This window comes from Capricornis sumatraensis, chromosome 13 (genome assembly GCF_032405125.1).
Source record: "Capricornis sumatraensis isolate serow.1 chromosome 13, serow.2, whole genome shotgun sequence".
Classification (NCBI taxonomy): domain Eukaryota; kingdom Metazoa; phylum Chordata; class Mammalia; order Artiodactyla; family Bovidae; genus Capricornis; species Capricornis sumatraensis.
Window position 1 is genome coordinate 88,426,466 of NC_091081.1, and position 25,004 is coordinate 88,451,469.

The following is a 25,004-nucleotide window of genomic DNA, read 5'->3' on the forward strand; positions in this document are numbered from 1 at the left end:
TGGTGGTGCTATCCAACCATCTCATCCTCTGTCGTCCCCTTCTCCTCCTGCCCTCAATCGTTTCCAGCATCAGGGTCTTTTCCAATGAGTCAGCTCTTCACATCAGGTGACCAAAGTATTGGAGTTTCAGCTTCAGCATCAGTCCTTCCAATGAATATTCAGGACTGATCTCCTTTAGGATGGACTGGTTGGATCTCCTAGCAGTCCAAGGGACTCTCAAGAGTCTTCTCCAATACCAGTCCAAAAGCATCAATTCTTCGACGCTCAGCTTTCTTTATGGTCCAGCTCTCACATCCATATATGACCACTGGATAAACCATAGCTTTGACTAGATGGACAAATCATGATGGAACAGGATGCAGGATGAGCAAGAAAGAAGAAACTTTTTTACCACACCGATGGCCTGGGGCAGGGGGAGGGGAGCTATCACGGGACCAGAGGCAGCTGCATGGACGCACGGACAGGGCCCCCCAGGCCTGAGGGTGCTGCCCTCCTCCCTCCTGGGGTGTTTCCCCAGGTGGAACCAACCGGAAGCCAGGGGGCGGGCAGGGCACCGTGGTGGGGTCCCCGGTGGGCCGGGAGTTGGGGAGTGGGCAATGCCTGGAAGGAGGTCCCTGGGGAGTAGAGGCGGGCTCAGGCCCCCTCAGCTGCCCTGCTGGCTGCTGCCCCCGCCTCAGTCTGGGCGGTGGGGGACCAGCGTGCAGCGGCGAGTTCTGTTCAGACCCAGAGTCCTGAGCCCAACTGTCGTTGGCGAGGGCTGGCCGTGTTTATCCACAGGCGTTTGCCTGCGGTTGTTTGCAGAAAGCTCAGGAAGGACACACAGAGGTGTGATGACTGGTCCCTGTGCCCGAGCGCAAAGCCCAGGTTTGTGGCGGACAGCTCTTGGGGGTCGAGAACACTGCTGGGAAGTGTCCAGGAGGAACTTCTCCGTGGGGGTCAGTTTCTTGGGATGGTGACTGAGGGACTGGCTTCTCGTCCAAGCGAGCCCTGGTCAACTGAGTCCCTTATTTTGAGAACAATGTAGCTTTATAGTCTTCCTTACGCAACAAAACTGAGGGGAAAGTTCTCAGTAAATAGATCCGCATGCAAGGCCTCCCTTCTCCGTGCGGATGCTCAGAGCGTGCGGATGGACCACAGGTGGGGAGGACCAGAGGCTCTGTCCTCTCCTGGCGCAGACGCCCCCCAGCGGTCAGCGACCAGCGAGGCTGGCAAAACAGACTCTCCAGGAGCTGCTGTCTGAGCAGCTGGATGCTTCCACAGCCCACAAAGCGAGTCCAGCCCCAACAGAGGATGCAGAGGGCAGGATTCTCCTTAGCAGGTGAGGCGCACAGGCAGGTATCAGCACGTCCTATTCCTGCTGGCTGAAGGCGGGGATGAGACTGGTCCAGACGTTCCAGCATCCACACGCTTGTTCCTCTTCCTTTTGGTCTCTGCATTTCCCCGTCTTCCTCGGCCTCACCTCTGTCCAGCACGGGCTCCCCTCCCAGACACTGACTATCACAGGGCTTCGAGGTGCCCTGTGCACCACAAGACAGAGGGGAGAACGCCCAGGCTCGCCACACCCCCTCCCGGGGTGGGGTGTTTCCTCTGACTTGTCGAGAGGATTAATACCATATTTGAAACGAGACTAGAAGAGCGTGGGGGCCCTTGTAAAACTGAACAGATACCTTCTCTTGTTCAATTAACTTAAACAAATGACACAGAGAAAGGGCTCCAAGGTTTCCTGCCGGAAAAAATTAAATTTCCATGCCAATCAGTTTTCCTTCTAAAAATAAGCTCCATTAATTCAGCCATCTGTCTTAATTCCACTGCTTTTCTGGTTGACAAATTACACACGCAGCATGAAAATGAGCCCAGAAACGTGCTGTAATTGTCAGCAGTCTGTTGTGAATACAAATGGAGTGGACAGTCAGTCCAGCTTCAGCCCCAAGTGTGTCAGCCACACTTCACTAGAATTACAAATCGGGAGATGCTGACTCCGGCACAGTTTCAAGGATGGCGCTTTATTTTTACCTGACTCTATTGCTATTTTAAGAACACGAGAATCTGCTCCTGAAAGGACACCCAGCTGTGCTGCCCTTCGGGACAACGTGGCCATGGCTGCCGACGTCCTCTCGGACCCACGCGAGCCTCGCAGACACACAGGGAGGAAACGGGCGAGCGGCACCTTGGGTGAGAGGAGCCTGTGTCTGTGTGTCTGCAGAGGAATCAGGCCACCCGGAGAGGCAGCCACAGAGGGCTCCCCACGTTTTCAATTCCTCAGTGAGCTCCCTGTTTGGCTCTGGGCTCTGGTTCTGTGGTCAGTGAAGCCCTCCCTGGCTGGACTGTGAGCTTCCCGAGAACAGGTTTGCTTTTGCCTGGAACCTAGCACTGTGTCTGCCTGGGTAAAAGAGTTAATACAAAATTGTAAGAAACGAATGAAAGTAACTGGTTACTGAACAGAGGGGTTCAGTAAGGACACGCGTGCAGAAGGAAATGCGATCTAGAGACAAGAAGTGTTGGGTGGACCAGCCGTCCTGCCCACTCTGAGAATAAACAAGCCAAAGGAAGAGATGCAGTGATTCTGGATTTGAAGAAAAGCCCCTGATTGCGCTCTCTCTCTCTCTCTCTCTCTCTCTCTCTCTGCCTTTCGGTCACACCACATGGCTTGTGGAATCTTAGCTCCTTGACAAGGGGTTGCACCCAGGCCCCAAGAGTGAAAGCAGAGTCCCCACCACTGGGCCACGAGGAAACTTCTGGGACTTTTCTCTCACCATCCGTCCACCGAGCATCATGACGGGGTGTAGACAGGAAACGAGCTGGGAAGCACGCTGGGTTCCAGGAGCACTGAAACAGGCACTGAGGCCGGGAGGACGGGGACAGGCGGGGACCACCCCATGCTCAGAGAGACGGATGCCCAGCGCGGGGAGTGGGGTTCAGGCGGGGACCACCCCGTGCTCAGAGAGACTGAGGCCCAGCGCGGGGAGCGGAGTTCTGGGTTCAGGGAGGGGCCCTGCCCCCTCGGGAGTGGGCTAAGGATGGGATGAGGAGGGGCTGGAGGGGCTCCAGGAACAGGGCGGTGCGGGCCTGCTGGCCACTGCAAGGATCTGGGTTCCACCTGAGTGAGAACAAGACCCAGATTCCTCCACAGCCAGTCCCTCCCATCAGGAAGCTTCCACGAGCTCTGATCCTTCTCCATCAGAGGGCGGACAGAAGGAAAACCACAATCACAGAAGACTAACCAAACTGATCTCACGGACCACAGCCTTGTCTAAATCAGTGAAACTATGAGCCATGCCGTGGAGGGCCACGCAAGACGGACGGGTCATGGTGGAGAGGTCTGACAAAACGTGGTCCAGTGGAGAAGGCAATGGCAAACCACTTCAGCATTCGTGCCTTGAGAACCCCATGAACAGTATGAAAAGGTAAAAAGACAGGATGTTGAAAGAGGAACTCCCCAGCTCGGTAGGTGCCCAATATGCTATTGGAGAAGAATGGAGAAATAACTCCAGAAAGAATGAAGGGATGGAGCCAGAGAAAAACAACACCCAGCTGTGGATGTGACTGGTGATAGAAGCAAGGTCCGATGCTGTAAAGAGCAATATTGCATAGGAACCTGGAATGTCAGGTCCATGAATCAAGGCAAATTGGAAGTGGTCAAACAGGAGATGGCAAGAGTGAACATCAACATTTTGGGAATCAGTGAACTAAAATGGACTGGAATGGGTGAATTTAACTCAGATGACCATTATATCTACTACTGTGGGCAGGAATCCCTTAGAAGAAATGGAGTAGCCATCATGGTCAACAAAAGAGTCCGAAATACAGTACTTGGGGGCAATCTAGAAAATGACAGAATGATCTCTGTTTATCTCCAAGGCAAACCATTCAGTATCACAGTTATCAAGTTTATGCCCCAACCAGTAATGCTGAAGAAGCTGAAGCTGAACGGTTCTATGAAGACCTACAAGACCTTCTAGAACTAACATGAAAAAAGACGTCCTTTTCATCACAGGGGACTGGAATGCAAAAGCAGGAAGTCAAGAAATACAGGGGGTAACAGGCAAGTTTGACTTTGGAGGACAAAGGCTAATAGAGTTTTGCCAACAGAATGCACTGGTCATAGCAAACACCCTCTTCCAACAACACAAGAGAAGACTCTACACATGGACATCACCAGATGGTCAACACCGAAATCAGATTGATTATATTCTTTGCAGCCAAAGATGGAGAAGCTCTATACAGTCAGCAAAAACAAGACTGGGAGCCGACTGTGGCTCAGATCATGAACTCCTTATTGCCAAATTCAGACTTAAATTGAAGAAAGTAGGGAAAATCACTAGACCATTTAGGTAAGACCTAAATCAAATTTCTTATGATTATACAGTGGAAGTGAGAAATAGATTCAAGGGATTAGATCTGATAGACAGAGCGCCTGAAGAACTATGGATGGAGGTTCTTGATATTGTATAAGAGGTGTTCATGAAAACCATCCCTAAGAGAAAGAAATGTGAAAAAGCAAAATGGCTGTCTGAGGAGGCCTTACAAATAGCTGGGAAAAGATGAGAAGCAAAAAGCAAAGGAGAAAAGGAAAGATATACTCATCTGAATGCAGAGTTCCAAAGAATAGCAAGGAGACATAAGAATGCCTTCCTCAGTGATCAATGCAAAGAAATCGAGAAAAACAATAGAATGGGAAAGACTAGAGATCTCTTCAAGAAAATTAGAGATACCAAGGGAACATTTCATGCAAAGATGGGCACCATAAAGGACAGAAATGGTATGGACCTAACAGAAGCAGAAGATATTAAGAAGAGGTGGCAAGAATACAGAGAACTATATAAAAAAGATCTTCAGGACCCAGATAGTCACGATGGTGTGATCACTCATCTAGAGCCAGACATCCTGGAATGTAAAATCAAGTAGGCCTTAGAAAGCATCACTACGAACAAAGCTAGTGGAGGTGATGGAATTCCAGTTGAGCTATTTCAAATCCTAAAAGATGATGCTGTGAAAGTGCTGCACTCAATATGACAGCAAATTTGGAAAACTCAGCAGTGGCCGCAGGACTGGAAGAGGTCAGTTTTCATTCCAATCCCAAAGAAAGGCAATGCCAAAGAATGCTCAAACTACCGCACAATTGCACTCATCTCACACACTACTAAACTAATGCTCAAAATTCTCCATGCCAGGCTTCAACAGTATGTGAACTGAGAACTTCCTGATGTTCAAGCTGGATATAGAAAAGGCAGAGGAACCAGAGATCAAACTGGCAACATCTGTTGGATCATCGAAAAAGCAAGAGAGTTCCAGAAAAACATCTGTTTCTGCTTTATTGACTATGCCAAAGCCTTTGACTGTGTGGATCATGACAAACTGGAAAATTCTTCAAGAGATCGGAATACAAGACCACCTGACCTGCCTCTTGAGAAATCTTTATGCAGGACAAGAAGCAACAGTTAGAACCAGACATGGAACAACAGACTGGTTCCAAATTGGGAAAACAGTACATCAAGGCTGTATATTGTCACCCTGCTTATTTAACTTATATGCAGAGTACATGATGAGAAACGCTGGGCTGGAGGAAGCAGAAGGTGGAATCAAGATTGCTGGGAGAAATATCAATAACCTCAGATATGCAGATGACACCACCCTTATGGCAGAAAGTGAAGAGGAACTAAAAAGCCTCTTGATGAAAGTAAAAGAGAGTGAAAAAAGCTGGCTTAAAGCTCAACATTCAGAAAACGAAGATCATGGCATCTGGTCCCATCACTTCATGGCAAATATGTGGGGAAACAAGGGCAACGGTGGCTGACTCTATTTTTTGGGGCTCCAAAATCACTGTAGATGGTGACTGCAGCCATGAAATTAAAAGACGCTTACTCCTTGGAAGAAAAGTTATGACCAACCTAGATAGCATATTCAAAAGCAGAGACATTACTTTGCCAACAAAAGTCCATCTAGTCAAGGCTATGGTTTCTCCAGTGGTCATGTATGGATGTGAGAGTTGGACTGTGAACAAAGCCGAGTGCCGAGGAATTGATGCTTTTGAACTGTGGTGTTGGAGAAGACTCTTGAGAGTCCCTTGGACTGCAAGGACATCCAACTAGTCCATCCTAAAGGAGACCAGTCCTAGGTGTTCATTGGAAGGACTGATGTTGAAGATGAAACTCCAATGCTTTGGCCACCTGATGGGAAGAGCTGACTCATTGGAAAAGACCCTGATGCTGGGAAAGATTGAGGGCAGGAGGAGAAGGGGATGACAGAGGATGAGCTGGCGGGATGGCATCACTGACTCAATGGACATGAGTTTGAGCAAGCTCCTGGAGTTGGTGATAGACAGGGAGGCCTGGTGTGCTGCAGTCCATGGGGTTGCAAAGATTCAGACATGACTGAGTGACTAAATCGAACTGAACTGAGTGAGGAAACCACTGCGGGGGGTGGGGGGGGTGCGGTGGGACGGGGGTGGCGGGGCCGGTGTAAACACGAGCATAGACTGGAATACGCACCCAGTCATGTCAGGCCACGAAGACCTAAAGCTGCGATGAAAGCAAAGCTGCAGGCAGTCTGCACAGTGAGCGCCTCTCATGAAGTAGGAACATGAATTATCTTTCCTTCCAAACACACCTCTCCCCTGTGAATCCCCCTGACTCAGAGTTACCTTCTGCAGGTCATCACTGATCCCATTCCAATCTTCCTTTAAGTGAAAGGTGCGTTAACGCTTTGGCATCTGCGCAGTTTGTGTGTTGTGTTATTTTCAAGTCTTGCACAATCTCCTCTCCTCCCACTAGCCTCTGGGGCTGGCCGTGGACACAAAGGCGGGCCTGAGTCTCACATCAGACGCCCGCGAGAGCAGCTCCGAGGTCTCAGGAAGCAGGGCGCATCTGTCCACTGCGATATGCCTGAGAGAGAACGCCGCGGTTCTTCCCCTTCGGCATCCTAGCCTGAGGCAGGTGCACGGCGGGGGGGACACTCCACCCGATGAACCTGAGGTGGGGGTCAGCGTCGTGCCCTCCCAGGTCAGACTCTCCTGGCAGGGGACCCCAGGCACCTGGTGGGGTTTGCCTCAGCGGGGGGCAGGGGCCAAGCCCAGGGACCAGATTCTTCTTGTTCAGTCGCCAGGTCGTGTCCGGCTCTTTTCGACCCCATGGGCCGCAGCACGTCAGCCTCCCCTGTCCTCCGCTGCCTCCCAGAGTCACTGAGTCCCTATTCCATGTGGTCTCACTAACTCAGGACCTGAGTGTAAAAATGCAGCTGAGAACAAGTGCAAAACCAGCAATTTTGTGTCCCGGGTGTATACCTGGGTAGGTTGGTTTCAGTATATTGGTATAAAGACCTAGAACTGAAATTGCAGTTTAACTTAAATTGCAGTTGATGTGATGACAGGGTATTCACAATCCAAAAGTAGGTGTTTATAAGGCTGACACAAACTTAAAGCAAAACAGCGGTATTTCCAAGAACGTGAGAGCTGCTGTACGCTGTACTCTGAGCTTGGAGGCTGATGGCTCAGGACTGGCCCCGAGGCCCCTCAGAAGGGCCGCACCCGGACCCCGGCTCTGGGCAGAGAGGGGGTGTCCCGCCCTGCACAAAGCGTGCTCCTGGTCCACAGCCATCCAGCTACCAGGACAGCAAGCAGAGGCTCCGCGAGAAGGAAACCGCCCTCATCTCCAGACTCCAGCTGCCGGAGTTGTCTGTCTGACACTCTTATCTTTATGCCTTAGGCTGGGGTTCCCAACCTCGGCACGCCTGACCTTGTGGGGTTGAGTCTCTGGGGCACCGGGGGGCTGTCCTGTGTGGGATTCGGGGAAACACCCTGATTCCTGGGCACCACACGCCAGGAGCAACTCCTGCCCCGCGCGTGTTCCCCAGGGGGCAGAATCACCCCGGTGTGATGGCCTCGGGCAAAGCCCGCGTATTCCGCCCACAGCCCTTCAGTCCGGGGGACCGCGGTCTCCCCCTGCGGCTCTGCACGCAGAGCGGACGTTCCCGCCTCCTCCCTGTAGCCGCACAGAGGCCACGACTGATCGGTCTCAGAATGAAACCAACCCCGTTCTCCGCCCAAGAGTCTGCAGCGCGGGGTCTGCACACCGCGGTGGCCTGGAGAGATGTCGCCCGAGTTCAACAGGGCGAGTGCGGAGCTGGGACCCACTCGCAGCCGAGTCGCTGAACCGCGTCACGTTTGAGAGCATGCCGAGAGGGCAGCTTCTCGGCTCCTCCGCCCGCGAGTGCGGTGCTGCTGCCCGTCGGGTCAGCAGAGCACGGAAGAGCCAACACGCGCTCCGCGGTGTTCTACCTGGAAACGCTGGAGGGAACAGAACGGGGAGCCGCAGCGGGGCGGGCAGCTTTGGGGGCAGATGGGCTCGTCCTAAACGCTCTCTGTCGTGGGACTCCCGCCGGCTTTCGTCTCGGAAGGAAATCCAAACGGGGTGTCTGCCCCTCGATGGAGGAGCCAACGCTCGGTGAGCGGGTAACCGAGGCAGCCGCGGTCCTGGGCGTGCGTCTCACTGGAGGCGCTCCTCCTTCCTCGCCTAACCCAAGGAAGCTCCAGACGAGGAATCACGACCCACCAGGGGCTCGGAGACCATGGGGGCGGTCCCTGCGACGCCCACCTGCCCAGTCTGTCCAGGGAACCCCGAGGATTCGACTTCAAGGAACTTCAGCTTCAGCTCGGACTCCTACCGTCAGCTGCAGTCACAGTTCCCGGCTTCAATGCCCAAGAAGCTGGGGCTAGAATCCCCGGAAATGCCAATCGTGGGGTCCAGTCTTTGGGGACGGAGTTAGAAGCCAGTTGCTGACAAAGCTGAATTCAGACGGTGTCTTTTGGTGAAAGCTGGATACGGGGACACTGGGGGAAAGACACCGTTGCCTTTGTCAGCGGGGGCTTATTTTCAGAAACCTCCCGTGTCAGGCTGCACTCTGGAAGGGCACCAGTGTCGGGCGCCCGCTGAACAATAAACGCATTTCTCTGCGCTCAGCGGAAGCCTCGATTGTTTCTAGGACTGGTGCTGGCCACCCGACACAGTGTCTAAAGAAATCCTGTGAGGAGTGAGCCCAGCAGAAAGAATTTAAGAAGCCCCTGCATGCTTACGAAGCATGTGAAATATGTTAAGTAAAACTGACGTCCTCGTCGAGGCAGGACTTGGTTCTCCTCTCCCCCATTGGCTTGTCTGGACATAGGAACAGCATCATCCGAGATCCCGTTAAACCCTCCCGAGGACGAGGAAAAATGAAACTCCTCTTTGAGCCAAATCCCGAAACACATCAGACCGACATGCAGGGTGGCCCCCTTGCAGCCGCAACCCCACCCACCCAGGGATTTAAAATCGTGCGATATTCCCTTCCGTCAACCACTCCTTGATGCGGTCAAGACACTGGGCAGGCTGACGACCCCAGACTTGCGAAATGCACAGACTGAGTCTTCCTCCAATGTAAACACTCTGTGTTGTTTGAGGAATTCAAGTTATATTTGTCACAAAGCCATAAATTGCCAGCCCCACTTAAACCAAGGACCTGCGATGCTTGGGGCTGGTGTCTCCGACAGGGCTGAGCGTGTCCTCGGGGTGCAAGGCAGTGGGCAAACGTCCTGCTGGACACAAGGATTATCTGTTCCCAGGAGTGGCCAGGGAGCTGGGGATGGGGCGGAGTGAGGCCACGGCATCGCAGCCACCACTTCGAACAACCTTCTCGGAGCTCAGGCGACCACAGGGGCTGGAGCGACTCCTCTTATTCCACTGCCTGCTGCACAGGCTCCGTCTGTCCCCAGAGGCTCCTTGAAGAGCAGGGGAACGTCACGTGCACCGTCCTGGGCTAAGCCAGGGTGCCCTGGTCACCACGACACCATCGGCTGGACCTGGGTCCTTGAGCACCTCCCGGCCAGCTGAGTGGGCAAGTGGGCAAGTGGTAGACAGACCAGCTCTCGCCCTTGTGGAGGGAGAGCGCACGAGTCATGCTTTTTGCAAAAATTAGGTTATGACTTTAGCAGAAAGTTTTAGCTTTCATCCACGTTTCTGTTACTGTTGTTCAGTTGCTTGGTCATGTCCCACTCCTTGTGACCCCATGGACTGCAGCACGCCAGGCTTCCCATCCTTCACTACTTCTTGGAGCTTGCTCAAACTCACATCCATTGAGTCAGTGATGCCATCCAACCATCTCATCTTCTGTCATCCCCTTCTCCTCCCACCTTCAATCTTTCTCAGCATCAGGGTCTTTTCAGATGAGTCAGTTCTTCAAATCAGGTGGCCAAAATGTTGGAGCTTTAACTTCAGCATCAGTCTTTCCAATGAATATTCAGGACTGATTTCCTTTAGGATGGACTGGTTGGATCTCCCTAAAGTCCAAGGGACTCTCAAGAGTCTTTTCCAACACTACAGTTAGAAAGCATCAATTCTTTGGTGCTCAGCTTTCTTTATGGTCCAACTCTCACATCCACACATGACCCCTGGAAAAACCATAGCTTTGACTATCCATATTTTACCAACCAGAAAATGCAAGAAACTGATATTTTGGATTTCCAGATCAAATATTGAATTTAGCAACAATTACAGAAGCAAAAGGCAGGATGGAGAGAGTGCCAAACTGGGTGGTAGACAGTCGTCACTGTTTACTGGGCCTGATGTTGAGGGCAAAACTGCCAGCTCTCTGCTGAAGCTTTTGCAAATGTTACAAAATATCTGCTTCTGTTTATCTCTTTGATTTAAGTTTGGTGACTGTAACTTCCTTCCTCATCTCTCCCCCCTTCCTTCCTTCCTTCCCCAGATGCACTGCCTATGTCCCAACTCTACATTTTCCAAAATACCGAGCACCCAAGCTTTTGTCCCAGTGTATTTCAGGTGCAAAGTTACTAAAGGCGCTCAGCACCCACCTACACGTTGACTGGAGAAGAACACACTCACGATCTGCGGAACAGCTTTTTAAGAAGTGACCTGATATCAAGGCAAACGGAACTGCCCGCATCCGAGCCTGGGGGAAGATGCGTGAGAGGGTGTTCGCAAAGCCGGCCGTGCCCGCGTGCCTGGGCGCCCTGCTCTTACCTTCACGGCGTACTCGGCGTCCGTGGCTTTGTGCACGCAGCGCTTGCACACAGAGAAGGAACCCACCCCGATGTCCTCCTTGATCTCGTAGCCGTCGGTGAAGTGGACGTTGTTCCCGTGTAGCTGCTGCAGAGACAGCGGCAGAGAGCGGGGTCAGGGGGCTCCAGCCTGCGCACGTGGGGACACCGAGGCTAGGAGGGCGTGGCGGCTCAGACCACGGTCGCAGGGCTGGCTGCCGGTGGTTCCAGATCTCAACCCCAGCATCCCCATCTTTCGGGTCAGGACCCTGGGTTGGCTGCCCCACCTGCTTCCCCTAAACACCCCAGGGAGTGAGGATCCGAAGGCGGGAGGTCAGATGCTCTGAGACTCAGGCGGTGGCTGTGGTGCTTGTGTCCAGAGCGGGGTCTGGATGCCAGCGTCTGATGGAAATCCCACCCCTGACGCCCCTCCCCATCCCCACCTGCCGCCTCAGGGTGTAGACAAAGTCACCCATTACGGTGACACAGCAGCAGCACGGTCCACGTTACACAAGCTGTGTTTCCCCAAAGGGCCTTGCGGAGAGAAACGTGGCCTTCCAAGACCATCCACCGCACCCAGACTCGGCTCTTAAAGGAAAAGTAGTCCTGGTGCCTCGTGAGAGTCTCTACAGTGCTCACCTTTACACAGTGCAAACCCCCTTAGGAAAATGGCTTTCACTGACCCCCTGAAACTACATTTCATGATGGCAATTGGGACATCCACCATGGTGGACACTCACGGCCCTGGGGAGCTGGGGGAGCGAACCAAGGGGCTCTACAAGATCCCCTGCATGATGGGGGACCGCCTGGACGCGGGGGACCACCTGGACGTGGGGGACCACCTGGATGCAGGGGACCACCTGGACGTGGGGGACCGCCTGGACGTGGGGGACCGCCTGGACGTGGGGGACCGCCTGGATGTGGGGGACCGCCTGGATGTGGGGGACCGCCTGGACGTGGGGGACCGCCTGGATGTGGGGGACCACCTGGACGTGGGGGAGTGCCTGGAATAAGGGGACCGCCTGGAAGATGGGGGACCGCTGGACGTGGGGGACCGTCTGCACATGGGGGACCGCCTGGATGCGGGGGACCACCTGGATGCAGGGGACCACCTGGACGTGGGGAACTGCCTGGACGAGGGGGACCACCTGGAAGATGGGGGACCGCCTGGACGTGGGGGACCGCCTGGACATGGGGGACCACCTGGAAGATGGGGGACCGCCTGGACGTGGGGGACCGCCTGGACGTGGGGGACCACCTGGAAGATGGGGGATCGCCTGGACGTGGGGGACCGCCTGGACGCGGGGGACCACCTGGAAGATGGGGGACCGCCTGACGTGGGGGACCGCCTGGACGCGGGGTACCGTCTGCACATGGGGGACCGCCTGGACGCGGGGGACCACCTGGAATAAGGGGACCGCCTGGACGTGGGGGACCGCCTGCACATGGGGGACCACCTGGAAGATGGGGGACCGCCTGGACGTGGGGGACCGTCTGCACATGGGGGACCGCCTGGACGATGGCAGGTTACCTGCACGATGGGGTGAACCGTGGCTTTGTGCAGGTCTTGTTGCGAGGGCTCCTGGACCAGGCTGGAGGCCACAAAACTGAATCCTCTAAACAGATGGTGGGCGTTGGCACTGGGGGGGACGCCGGGTGAGTCTGCAGGTAACAACCAGAGAATCAGCCTTCCCGGGGAGCTGAGCTACGACAAGGTGCAGAAACCCTGTGAGTGTGTGTGCACGTGTGCACCTGTGTGTGTGCACGTGTGCGTAGGTGTGAGGTGTGTGTGCACAGGTGTGTGTGTTAGATGAGGAGGTAAAACAGAGATCAGAGAGGCTGAGCCATATGAAACCACACTTTATTTTGTGGCTCAGCTGGTAAAGAATCTGCCTGCAATGCAGGAGTTCAGTTGCTCAGTCATGTCCGACTCTTTGCGACCCCATGAATCACAGCACGCCAGGCTTCCCTGTCCATCACCAACTCCCGGAGTTCACTCAGACTGGTGTCCATCGAGTCCGTGATGCCATCCAGCCATCTCATCCTCTGTCGTCCCCTTCTCCTCCTGCCCCCAATCCCTCCCAGCATCAGGGTCTTTTCCAGTGAGTCAACTCTTCACATGAGGTGGCCAAAGTACTGGAGTTTCAGCTTCAGCATCAGTCCTTCCAAAGAAATCCCAGGGTTGATCTCCTTCAGAATGGACTGGTTGGATCTCCTTACAGTCCAAGGGACTCTCAGGAGTCTTCTCCAACAGCACAGTTCAAAAGCATCAATTCTTCGGCGCTCAGCCTTCTTCACAGTCCAACTCTCACATCCATACATGACCACAGGAAAAACCATAGCCTTGACCTTAATTGGCAAAGTATTGTCTCTGCTTTTGAATATACTATCTAGGTTGGTCATAACTTTTCTTCCAAGGAGTAAGCGTCTTTTAATTTTATGGCTGCAATCACCATCTGCAGTGATTTTGGAGCCCCCCCCAAAGTAAAGTCTGACACTGTTTCTACTGTTTCCCCATCTATTTCCCATGAAGTGATGGGACTGGATGCCATGATCTTCGTTTTCTGAATGTTGAGGTTTAAGCCAACTTTTTCGCTCTCCTCTTTCACTTTCATCAAGAGGCTTTTTAGTTCCTCTTCACTTTCTGCCATAAGGGTGGTGTCATCTGCATATCTGAGGTTATTGATATTTCTCCCGGCAATCTTGATTCCAGCTTGTGCTTCTTCCAGCCCAGCATTTCTCATGATGTACTCTGCATAGAAGTTAAGTAAGCAGGGTGACAATATACAGCCTTGATGCACTCCTTTTTCTATTTGGAACCAGTCTGTTGTTCCATGTCCAGTTCGAACTGTTGCTTCCTGACTTGCATACAGGTTTCTCAAGAGGCAGGTCAGGTGGTCTGGTATTCCCATCTCTCTAAGAATTTTCCACAGTTTATTGTGATCCACACAGTCAAAGGCTTTGGCATAGTCCATAAAGCAGAAATAGATGTTTTTCTGGAACTCTCTTGCTCTTTGCATGATCCAGCGGATTTTGGCAATTTGATCTCTGGTTCCTCTGCCTTTTCTAAAACCAGCTTGAACATCAGGAAGTTCACGCTTCACACACTGTTGAAGCCTGGCTTGGAGAATTTTGAGCATTACTTTACTAGCATGTGAGATGAGTGCAATTGTGCGGTAGTTTGCGCATTCTTTGGCATTGCCTTTCTTAGGGATTGGAATGAAAACTGACCTTTTCCACGAGACTCGGGTTCAATTCCTGGGTTGGGAAGATCCCATGGAGAAGGGAACAGCCACCCACTCCAGTATTCTGGCCTGGAGAATTCCATGTACTATACAGTCCATGGGGTCACAAAAAGTCGGACATGACTGAGCGATTTTCACTTTCACTACAGCAAAAATACCCAGAACAAAAACTTCAGGATGATCATTGATAATAACGTATTCGATATTCATTCTGAGCCACGGCCCTTGGCTCTGCCCACTCCAGATGGAGCCCAGAGCCACCAGCAACCTCGGGGTGAGCTGTCACTGCGGGCAAGGCCTGGAAGGCCACACTCTGAGTGTCTCAGTTCAGCGGAACCGGGCACAGGGACGCAGGCCCAGCAGGGTGACCCTTCTGTCCCCTGAGGGTCCCCAGGGGCCTGCCTGCAGCATGCAGGGCGCTCTGCTCGCGGACCTTCAGGGAGCCCTTCAGCACTGACCCCGCTAAGCTCTGTGCACGTGCTCGAAGGCTTCACTGCTGCTGAGATGGGTCCCGTTCCAAGCTCACCATTAAGGAAAACAAAAGGATAAAAGACTGGCAGAGAGAAAAGATCTGCATCGTACTGAACAGACAAAACTCTCTACTATGCAAAAAGCTCCCGGAGACCAGTGAGAAAAGGGGGAAAGGCCCAGGAGAAAAATGGGGGAGGGCATGGAGGGCTCCTACCTGAGGAGGTGCTTGGTCCCTCTAACGGGCATGGTGACCAGGGCAACGCGCTGCCTGGCAAATCAGCAAAAGCTAACCAGGCTCGTGCGGGTTTGGTCAGGGCTGGCACTGCAGTGGTGGGTGGGAGCCCAAGTCGGCAGAATCCTTGCAAGGCTGGCGTGGAGTGTCTACCTAAGCACAAATCCACCTGCCTTCTGAAGAGCAGCAGTGACACTCCTACCCCACAGAATTACTTTAAGGTGATTAGAAATAAATGTGGGAAACGTTGCTCTTAGCAACATTTGTAACAGCAAAAAAACATTCTGGCGACAACCTGGATATTTATCATCAAGGAAACCACGCTGCATCCGTGCTGCAGAAGTGTTGCTGCAGCCAACAAAGCTGTATCCATGTCATCAGGACGCTTGGTCTGGTGCAGGGAACACCAGTAAGACAACGAGGCCCAGAATGAGACACGGCTGTGTCAAAACTGACACAACAGCTGGTCAAGTGGAAAAAGAGAAAATACGCTGTGGAACGCACCCACCGGGAGAAAAATTCAAAAATATGTATCTTAATGCATTCTAAAGCACAGTACAGTAAAGCCATAAGCAATATTAACTAACATAAAGTCCTGTCGTGCCCTGGGGGCTTCCCAGGTGGTCCTGGTGGTGAAGAACCCCCCTGCCAGCGCAGCAGACTTTAGAGACCTGGGTTTGATCCCTGGGTCGGGAAGATCCCCTGGAGAAGGGGATGGCAACCCACTGCAGTATTCTTGCCTGGAGAATCCCGTGGACAGAGGAGCCTGGCGGGCTGCAGTCCATGGGGTCGCACAGAGTCGGACACGACTCGAGCACACCGTTTGACTTGGTTTGAATACTTCATTTTGACGTGGAAACAATATATAAACTAAGGCTTTCCGGTGGAGCAGGGGGGTGGGTGGGGGTCGGCTGCTGCAGGAATGTGCGTTTTCCTCCTGAGCATTTTATTTTGGGGGAAAGGCAGCTGGGGTGCTCCTTCCACACCCAGGAGCCTAGCCATGAGCTGCGACCGGGCAGCCCACACGGCTCTTCCAGGGAAAACTTGTAGGGTGACAGGGGCTTCGCGGGCTTGGCCTACCCCCTTTCAGCACCTCCGACCACGAGAAGGCGGGTCTCAGCCCCTGACGTCTACCTGGCAAAGGGCTCCAGAGTCACCGAGTGCCTGAGATCAAAGCTGACTGCACTTGGAAGCAAGGTGCCAACGTGTTGGACCAGAGAAGCTTAATTAGAAAGCACAAGACTCGGCTGTGTAGTTTCTAGAATTTGGAAATTATGCACCCAGATGGCAGAGGCAGCAAGCGCCTTCCAAAGAGGTTTTGTTCCCGGGCCGGTTTTGACTGTTTTTTCCCTGCAGAGAACTCTGGCTTTGAGGTTTGCCTGCTCTTAAAAATCCCCCAGGTGAAGTGTCCTGGGCTAGGTCTGCACCAAGCACAGGGACACAGCGTCGGTTCAGCCACCATCAAGCCCAGAGGTGCAGGTTTGGATGGAAGAACTCAAGCCCATGCCAGGATCTAGGGTGAGCCACGTACAGGCTGAGGGCCGAACGGATACAGGCTCAGTTACAGCAACTGGCAGTCTGCGTGGGCAGGATGTAGCTTCCTGCAAATATGAACTGATACACCTTCCTGGGTGAACGGAGAAAGTCTGTGGATCAAGTAAGCAAGGACTTCAACCGTCAAAGAGGTGTGAAGCCCAGGGCCAAGCCTTCTAACACTCAGGGTGCGTCTCCCTGCTCTGACCCAGCAGAGACCAGCTGAGGTTCACACGGACCTCACGGGAGGTTATCACAGCCAACACTGGTCTGTGCAGCTGGACATGACCACACGGCAGTGGCAGCCGTGACTTTTAACAGGCTTTACAATCAGCTAGGGGACACTGACTTCTAGCTCAGTACTAGAAGAAGGGCAAACGTGTGAGTTGGATGAAGGGAAATTTAAAGCTGAGTACAGTCAACCTTCGTTGATCCTAGGAGTGATCCCCGACTTGTTGCAATGTTCGTTGTGCTTTTAAATCTTAGGCTGGCATCTCCCGCAGGTCAGCAGACTCTGAAGGGCAGCTGGTGTGTCGTCAGGGAAAGTCCACCAGCTTTAGCATCAGCTTAAGCTAAAAATGAAAGACTTGAAGACCGCGACAAAAAATTCCAACGGTGCGTCCAAGTCTGACACAGGGCCTGGACTGCCCGCCGCTCCAGGGTTACACCGCATCTGCTGCCCTTTCAGTCATGAACTCGAATCACATGCTCAGAACAGTCTGGTCTCTTTTGAGTAGAGAGAGTTATTTTTCTATGTCTTCGCATTTCAATTACTACCTCCTCAAAGGCAAACTGTGTCGTGCAGTAAGTACAATTGATTGGAGAAATCCAAACAGTAAGGGGTAAAAAAAGCTATTTCTGGACAGCATTAAAACGCACTGTGTCTAATTATGTTTTCCTTTAGCTAATAATAAAATAAACTTGAATTCTCTGCACAAAAGATATATGATGCACTTAAGAAAAAAGCCTGCTAACAATACGGGCCAATTAGGTTGGGGTTTAAATTCTTCATGGATGATACAAAAAGTGTGCACAGGTGAATAATTCAGAGCCGACTGCGTTGGCATTTTCTTGCCAGGCAACACAAATCTGGTCTTTATTTCAGGATTTTAAACACAGTTCCCAATGATGGAAACCCTTGGTGAAACTGTGCAGCTTTCCTTAAGGACCTGGAGGGGGTGAGGGTGCTCGTCACAGGCAGAGTTCTCTGCTGGAGTTAACCCTTTCTGGGTTCCATGGCGTTTGGGTAAGCCACGGAGAGGGCAGACAGTGACCTGCTCAGGTGGGCACAGCCAGGATGGAATCCCTCTTCCTGCTCCGTCTTTCCAACCTCTGGGGCTAACGAGTCCCTTGTCTGTGAACTGGGTCCGTGCTGCCAAGTCAAGGACTGGCCACCCCCACCTCCAACACACAAGGGCTTCCCGAGGCCGCTGAGAGCTGCATGAGCACCCCGCCACCTTTCCTAGAGGACCCCTGGGTCTCCAGCTGCTCCTGAGCAGCCGCGTGAATCTCACAGCAGCGACTGGTAACCCCGACCGTGGCCGCAGGCCTCACTCGGGCTCTGGCCCTGAGGACGGTCTTGGTTTTATCTGGGGGCTGCAGGAAGACCCGGAAGAGACCAGTGAGTGTCTGTGCCTCGACTCCCTAACCAATAGCGCCCAGCATCCGCTTCCTTTCAGGTCCTGGAGCCTCCACTGTGGGGATCTGCAGGCACCTTCCAGGCCCCAAGGACGCCCCCTTCCCACCTCTGTGTTTGCACACAGCTCACATCCGGAAAGGGCCCCTCTGTGGTGTGGAAAGCCAAGTGGATTCTTTGTTGTAATGTTACCCACTTGATATATCATATTTGACCATCTATTTATTTCACGATTGTCTTTTTAAATCATAGACAGTTTCAGATTCAGTAACAGTGAGAGAGGAGCAGGACATGGCCACCCACTCCAGTATTCCTGCCGGGGAAATCCCACGGACAGACGGAGCCTGGCGGGCCACAGTCCACGGGGTCGCAAAAGAGTCAGACACAACCGAACAACAACAGAGACCAAAGCGTGAGAAGCCCCATGCGCACAGCACGCAGCCCCAGTAGCTACCAACGGGCTGAACGTGTCCCATCCAATCTCCAGAATAAGGCGCGCTCGGTCGCTCAGTCGTGTCCGACTCTTTGCGACCCGGCAGACTGTGGCCAGCCAGGCTTTCTGGAGTGGCTGCCATTTCCTCCTCCAGGGGATCTTCCTGACCCAGGGTTCAAACCCGTGTCCCCTGCATTGCAGACGGATTCTTTACCATTGAGCCACCTGAAGACTGGGCACAATCTCCAGAAGGGGCTTGTCACGGTGTTTTCGGACCAAACCACCATGCCTTTACCATGGTGAACTGGACTGTGTCCCACAGCATCCCATGCTGAAGGCCAGAGTGACTGTACTGGAAGAGGGGTCTTGAGGGTGTAAGTGAGGTCGTAAGGGTGGGGCTCTGATCAACAGAGCTGTCTTTATCAGGAGGAGGACCCCAGGGGCCTCTCTCTCTCTCTTCTCGGATACAGAGTGAGTCCACGTGAAGCCAGAGGGAAGGTGGCTGTCTGCAACCCAGGATAGGGCTCTCATGGGAAACCAAGATAAATTTCTGTAGTTGAAGCTGCCCAGTCTGCAGTATTTTGTTGAGGCCACCTGGGCAGACAAAGACAATCACCATATTTTTACAAAGTTAATGCATGCTCAGTCACTCAGTCCCATCCAACTCTTGACTCTTTGAGAGCCCATGGACTGTAGCCCACCAGGCTCCTCTGTCCATGGGATTTCCCAGGCAGAATATTGGAGAGGCTAATATCACAGAATGACAACTTTTAAAGGGAGCTGAGAGTTGGACTGTGAAGAAAGCTGAGTGCCGAAGACTTGATGCTTTTGAACTGTGGGGTTGGAGAAGACACTTGAGAGTCCCTTGGACTGCAAGGAGGTCCAACCAGTCCATTCTGAAGGAAATTAGTCCTGGGTGTTCATTGGAAGGACTGATGCTGAAGCTGAAACTCCAATACTTTGGCCACCTCAGGCGAAGAACTGACTCCTTGGAAAAGCCCCTGATGATGGGAAAGATTGGGGGCAGCAGGAGAAGGGGACGACAGAGGATGAGATGGCTGGATGGCATCACCAACTCGATGGACATGAGTTTGAGTAGACTCTGGGAGTTGGTGATGGACAGGGATGCTGTGATTTATGGGGTTGCAAAGAGTCAGACACCACTGAGCGACTGAACTGAACTGAACTGACCAGTTCTGATAGAATTTGGTAGACCTTAGGAGTAATTCAAGATGCATCGTGGAAGCTAAACTCACGAGTCCATCTGCTGGGCTGAGCTATAGGAGCTGACGCAACTTTTCAAACAGCTGTTTGGTTTTTTTGCACGAATAAGATCAACAGTTCATGCATTTACAGACTTGGCTGACAGCCTCCCTCTTCCCATAAAACCACTAATTAAATGAGACTTTCGTTGCCTCGAGCTTCTTTTCTCAAACTTTGCAGGGTGAGTCCCTGGAATCGGCAACTCAGGCCCAGAGGGAGCAGGAGGAGCAGGAGCGCCAGGGAGATCCGCAGGCAGGCGCCCCCAGGGCGGCTGGGAAGCGGCTCCATCACGGACGAGCAGAGAAACGAGAACAAACAGTCCTGAGGGTGACCACCCCTGGAGGCGCCCTTGAACGTGGGGCTCTCCGACTCCGGGGTGCCTGGCATACCTGGCCGGGCTAGAGGACCCTCGTGGGAAAGTAGCCCAGGCCACCCCACCCCTGCCCGCACACACCTGTGGGTGTCCTCGCCGTGAACTCGGGGTCGAAGTGGAAGGTGTCCTCTGGCCTGCCCACCGCTGGCTTGAAGGGCGGCTTGATCTCCTTTCTGTACAGCTTCTGCAGGGAGGGCAGGATGGAGCGGGGGCTGAGGGCTGGCAGGGGGATGCAGGGGAGGGGCCACCCATGCCCCCTCGCCACTCTGCCAGGGCACCGCGGCCCTGCCCCCAGCTCTGACACGTGCAGGAGCACCCTGAGAATGTTACGCTGAGGACACCACACAGCCGCATCGTCTACACACAGACGTTGAAGCTGCGGCTCCAGGGAAAAGGCTTTGGGGGCATCTAAACACTCTGATTTTAGCGTGACAGTCTCGATCATTTCTGCGCAGTAGAATCTGCTTCAAGTAGCATCTGACAGGCCAGTCACGTCCGCCCCCCCCAGGTACCAACAGGAAGAGCCCTGCTCCTCTGCACCGTCGCCCCGTCTCCAGGGCTGGGAGCCAGCAGTTCAGATGCCGCCAGTTGTCGGGGACACCGACCCCATCCGCGCCCCCCTCACCCACACCGCAGGGTCTTTGCACCTCCTGGGGCACCTATTTGGGCTGCTCCCAGATTCAGGCCTCCAGACCCCCCTGTTCAAGTCCAGGGGCTGAGTCGGGCTTTGCAATTGATATACATGTTTTTGCATTCTTGAACAGGCCCTCGGAGCGCCTGTCAGAGAGCCGGCCGCTTCTGGGGTCTGACTCAGTCTCATGGTGACTGCCTTGGACAGGGTTCAAGGGCACACCCTCATGTACATTGTTCCAAGCCTGACTCCTCGCTGATTGCTTTTAAGGAGCCACACAAGGGCGTTCAGAGCTGGGCAGGACATGACGGATGATGCTGAGGTGTGGGGGGAGGTAGGGAGAGGTTTGAAGGTGGCCCCAGGGCCCAGGATGCCCGTCTGATGAGGGAGGTGGGCACCGGACCGGCACAGCCTGGTGATGGCAGGTGTGGGCCAGGGGTTCCACTCAGGCGGATTTGGGAATGGGAGGCCTAGGTTCAGTCAGCTCGCCCTGGGAATAGGCAGCAGCTGGCGTCAATCGTCGGGAGCTGTGCACCCCGCAGCAGGGTGTGGGAACCAGGAGGAGTGTCTGGCTGCAATCTGTCAGCTCACCTTCTCCACAGCCTGCCTCACCGGCGGGCCCCTAGGCCCCGGCTGGGAACATGGGGCCCTTCCTGGGGCTCTGGGCTCACCAGGCCCGGACTCAGGGCTCCAGACGGGTGGCTCTGCAAACGGATGCAGCGGCCTGTCTGGATCCGCTTCCAGTCTCTTAAGGACTCGAGATAGCAGATTTCATCACCAATTTTACAGACAAGAAAACTGAAGCTATAATAGGTTAGGTACGACCCCTTCCAGGGTCAAGGGTGACGAAGGCACAGGCGGGGGGGCGGGCCTGGGTCTCCAGACTCTTCCCGCCTCAGCGGAGACCCCACTGGAGCACACCCTGCAGAAGGCGCCGTCTGCACAGACGCGCTGACCACTGAGCTCCCTCTCGGGTTCGGAGCGGCCTTGGCCGCGTGTGCACACGTGGAGCTGGGGTGTGCACTCGGGAGCCCTCGGAGGAGAAGTGAGCTAATCCAGCCTCCCATTACTTGGTTGCTTCCAGCCCTGGGTGAAGAGATTTCATTAGGAACTGAGTTACCCTTTCCAGAAATGGAAAGATGCTGCTTTCTGTACTGAGGCACCAGCCGGGTGTGTGTGTGTGTGTGTGTGTGTGTGTGTGTGTGTGTGCGTGCGTGTGTGTGCGCGTGTGCGTGCGTGAGTACACGTACTTCGGGGAAATCAAATACGCAGGGTGAGCTCTGCGCTCCGGTTAAAACACCTGCTGTTACCAAGCCTGCCGGCCCCCCAGCCTGGCCGCCCCCGCCACCGGGCATTCTCTCTGGGGTGTCTGCGCTGGGCTAGTCACCAAATATTTGTCCTCCTGCTGCTTCCCGGAGGACGGGGAGGAGGGCGGGGAGGGAGGGGCCTCCAGCAGAGCCCAGTCTCCCACTTCCACGACGAGGGGGCATTTGTTTACACAAGAGAGTTCCACGAAAGAGAACCACACGCGTGGTGGCCAGGGGCGGGAGGGGTTTCCCGTGGCTGAAACGGGTGAGGGGGTTAAAGGCACGGATATCTTGCTTACAATGGATAAGTTCTGGGGAGGTTCTGTACCGCATACTGACTATAGCTCAGAAGACTGGTGCCTGCTTGGAAGCTGCTGAAAGAGGAGATCCTGAGAGTTCTCATCCGAAGGAAAAAGCTTACAACTACGTGTGGCGACAGATTTCAACTAGACTTACTGTGTGATCACGTCACAATACCGTACAAAGAGCAAACTGTGATGCTGTAACGCTGAAACTAATACATGTCAACTGTATCTCAGTAAACACACACACACACAGAACAGGTCATCATTTCATCCGAAGGAGAGCTCTTGCACCTGGAGGCTGAAGCCCAACCATTTTGGCTCCTCCCCTCACTTAACACCCAGGCCAAGTCTTCACCTGCCTCCACTGGGAGCTGGGAGGTGGTCCTGGCCAGGAGGCTGACCCCTTGGGAGGAGACGCAGACCCCCCACTGGCAAGTCCTCATGTATAAGGAGAAGAGCTCGTCGCAAACAGATGGTCCCCCAGCAATGAGCTGTTGCGGCTTCATCCGAGTGGAGAGCAGCGCGTATTTTAAATGGAAACATCGAGTGATAACTCGGGGATCCAGAGAGGAGGTGGCCCCTGGAGGTCCCGGCTCCAGGACGGTCCTCGGCTCACACTTGCCCTGCTCTGCCCGGGGCAGAATCCCAACTCCAGCGCCCACCGAGCAGGTCCCGGAAGCGGGTCTGCAGCCTGTGCACCCTCGGGCTTCACGCGGCAGCGTGTGCAAGCGTTGTTCCCGTGCACTGTCTGAATGGCCTCTGTAAGCCTGTGTGTCAGCTGCGGAGAGCCCGACTGACCAGAGACACAGTGTGGGAGAAAGCTCCCTGAGGCTTGCTGGGGGGCAGCAGGAAGTCCCCCCAAGACACCTCTTCCCCCGACACTGGGACCTGCAGAGGCGGAGCCTATCAGTGAAATATGCCCCAGACCCCCCATCTCGGGGGCTTGGTGCAGCCTCATCCTGGTTTCAAGAGGGCAGCAAAAAGCCTCAAAGCCACCGGGGGTGTTTGGTCATCCTTCCCTTCTGAGGCACCCTGGTGTTTGCTGCAGTCTTAAATGTCTTCCTGACACTGGATAAACATTTTGGAAAGTGATTTGTTGGCGTTTAGTTGCTGAGTCGTGTCTGACTCTGCGACCCCTGGGACTGTAGCCCGCCAGGCTCCTCTGTCCGTGGAATGCCCCAGGCAAGAACACCGGCGGGGGGAGTCATTGCCTCCTCCAGGGCACCTTCCCGACCCGGGACCAAGCCTGAGTCTCCTGCATTTGCAGGCGGATTCTTTACCACCGAGCCTCCAGGGAGGCCTGGAAAGCACTGCTGCTGCTGCTGCTGCTAAGTCGCTTCAGTCGTGTCCGACTCTGCGACCCCAGAGACGGCGGCCCACCAGGCTCCCCCGTCTCTGGGATTCTCCAGGCAAGAACACTGGAGTGGGTTGCCATTTCCTGCTCCAATGCATGAAAGTGAAAAGTGAAAGTGAAGTCGCTCAGTCGTGTCCGACTCTTAGCGACCCCATGGACTGCAGCCCACCAGGCTCCTCCGCCCATGGGATTTTCCAGGCAAGAGTACTGGAGTGGGGTGCCATCGCCTTCTCCATAAGTGTTATTCTTATACGTCTTCTCTTCGCCTGTGCCCAGACCTTGGAGTGGGTTTGAAGATTTAGAGAAAAGGGGGACTTGCTCCTCATTCTGTCACATCTGCTGCTGAGCGCAGGGCCAGGCGGAGAGTGGACGGCATGCCATTTTGTGGAGGCCATTGAGCTTCCTAATTCTGACCTGGACGCCCCTCTCTGAGCCTCTGGGACAATTCTCCTCACACCGATGGAAAGACAGTGGGGTCTCAAGACCAAGTTCACCAGGCATTACTTTCAGTCTCAGAGCTTGTCCCGGGATTTTGAGATGACACGAGCTGTAGCAATGATGGAACGGGTTTCACATCATATGTACAGGCTGGGGTGCTCCGAGCAGGTGCATCTGAATTCTATTTATACCTAAAAGGTGACTAGGGAAGGACAGAGGGAGCGAAACAAAAATAGCAACTCGATAATGGAAGGGAAAACTGATTGCAGCTCGGGGTCAGACAGAACATCTGTTTTCTGCAAGCACTTGTGGCTCCAGGCATTTCAACATTAACACGCTCCAATTAGGCAAAGGGCACCGTGAGAGATGCTTCCTGAAAGAGCAGAAACGACGCAGACAGGACGGGAAGGGGAACAGGAAGCAGCCCAATGGCTCCAGCGCGCCGTGGGCGGGTCTGGGGTGTCTGGTCCACATGGCGCACAGCTCTGCCTCCGGGGGAGATCCCACCCAGAGCATTAGAACCTCGGTGTCTGGGTGGCTGTAGGGGGCCTCCTCTCACTCTGTCCAGTTCCCGCAGGAGTCCCGAGTCAGTCTGACCACCCCTCCCCGCCCTCCACATCTCATCACCCTGGACACTGACCAGCTCGATTACGACGCCCGCCGCAGCGTGAGTCCTGGCAGGTGGGTTTAGCCGGAACCCCCACCTGGTGTTTCCCCTTAATCACTTTCTGCCCGCCAACCCCCGGTCCGCGCCCCA

At 54.1% G+C, this 25,004-nt stretch overlaps 1 protein-coding gene across 4 annotated transcripts in view; it reads right to left on the bottom strand.

The window, feature by feature from the left end:
* The window catches only part of RPS6KA2 (ribosomal protein S6 kinase A2), a 334,221-nt gene that overhangs the window by 18,176 nt on the left and 291,041 nt on the right, over positions 1 to 25,004 (bottom strand). For all 4 annotated transcript variants that reach the window (XM_068985383.1, XM_068985384.1, XM_068985380.1 and 1 more), the window contains 3 exons: positions 20,294 to 20,396; positions 12,558 to 12,688; positions 11,010 to 11,135 (listed from right to left, as the gene is read on the bottom strand). In XM_068985383.1, coding sequence (XP_068841484.1) covers positions 11,010 to 11,135; positions 12,558 to 12,688; positions 20,294 to 20,396 — 360 coding nt within the window. The remainder of the gene's footprint in view (positions 1 to 11,009; positions 11,136 to 12,557; positions 12,689 to 20,293; positions 20,397 to 25,004) is intronic.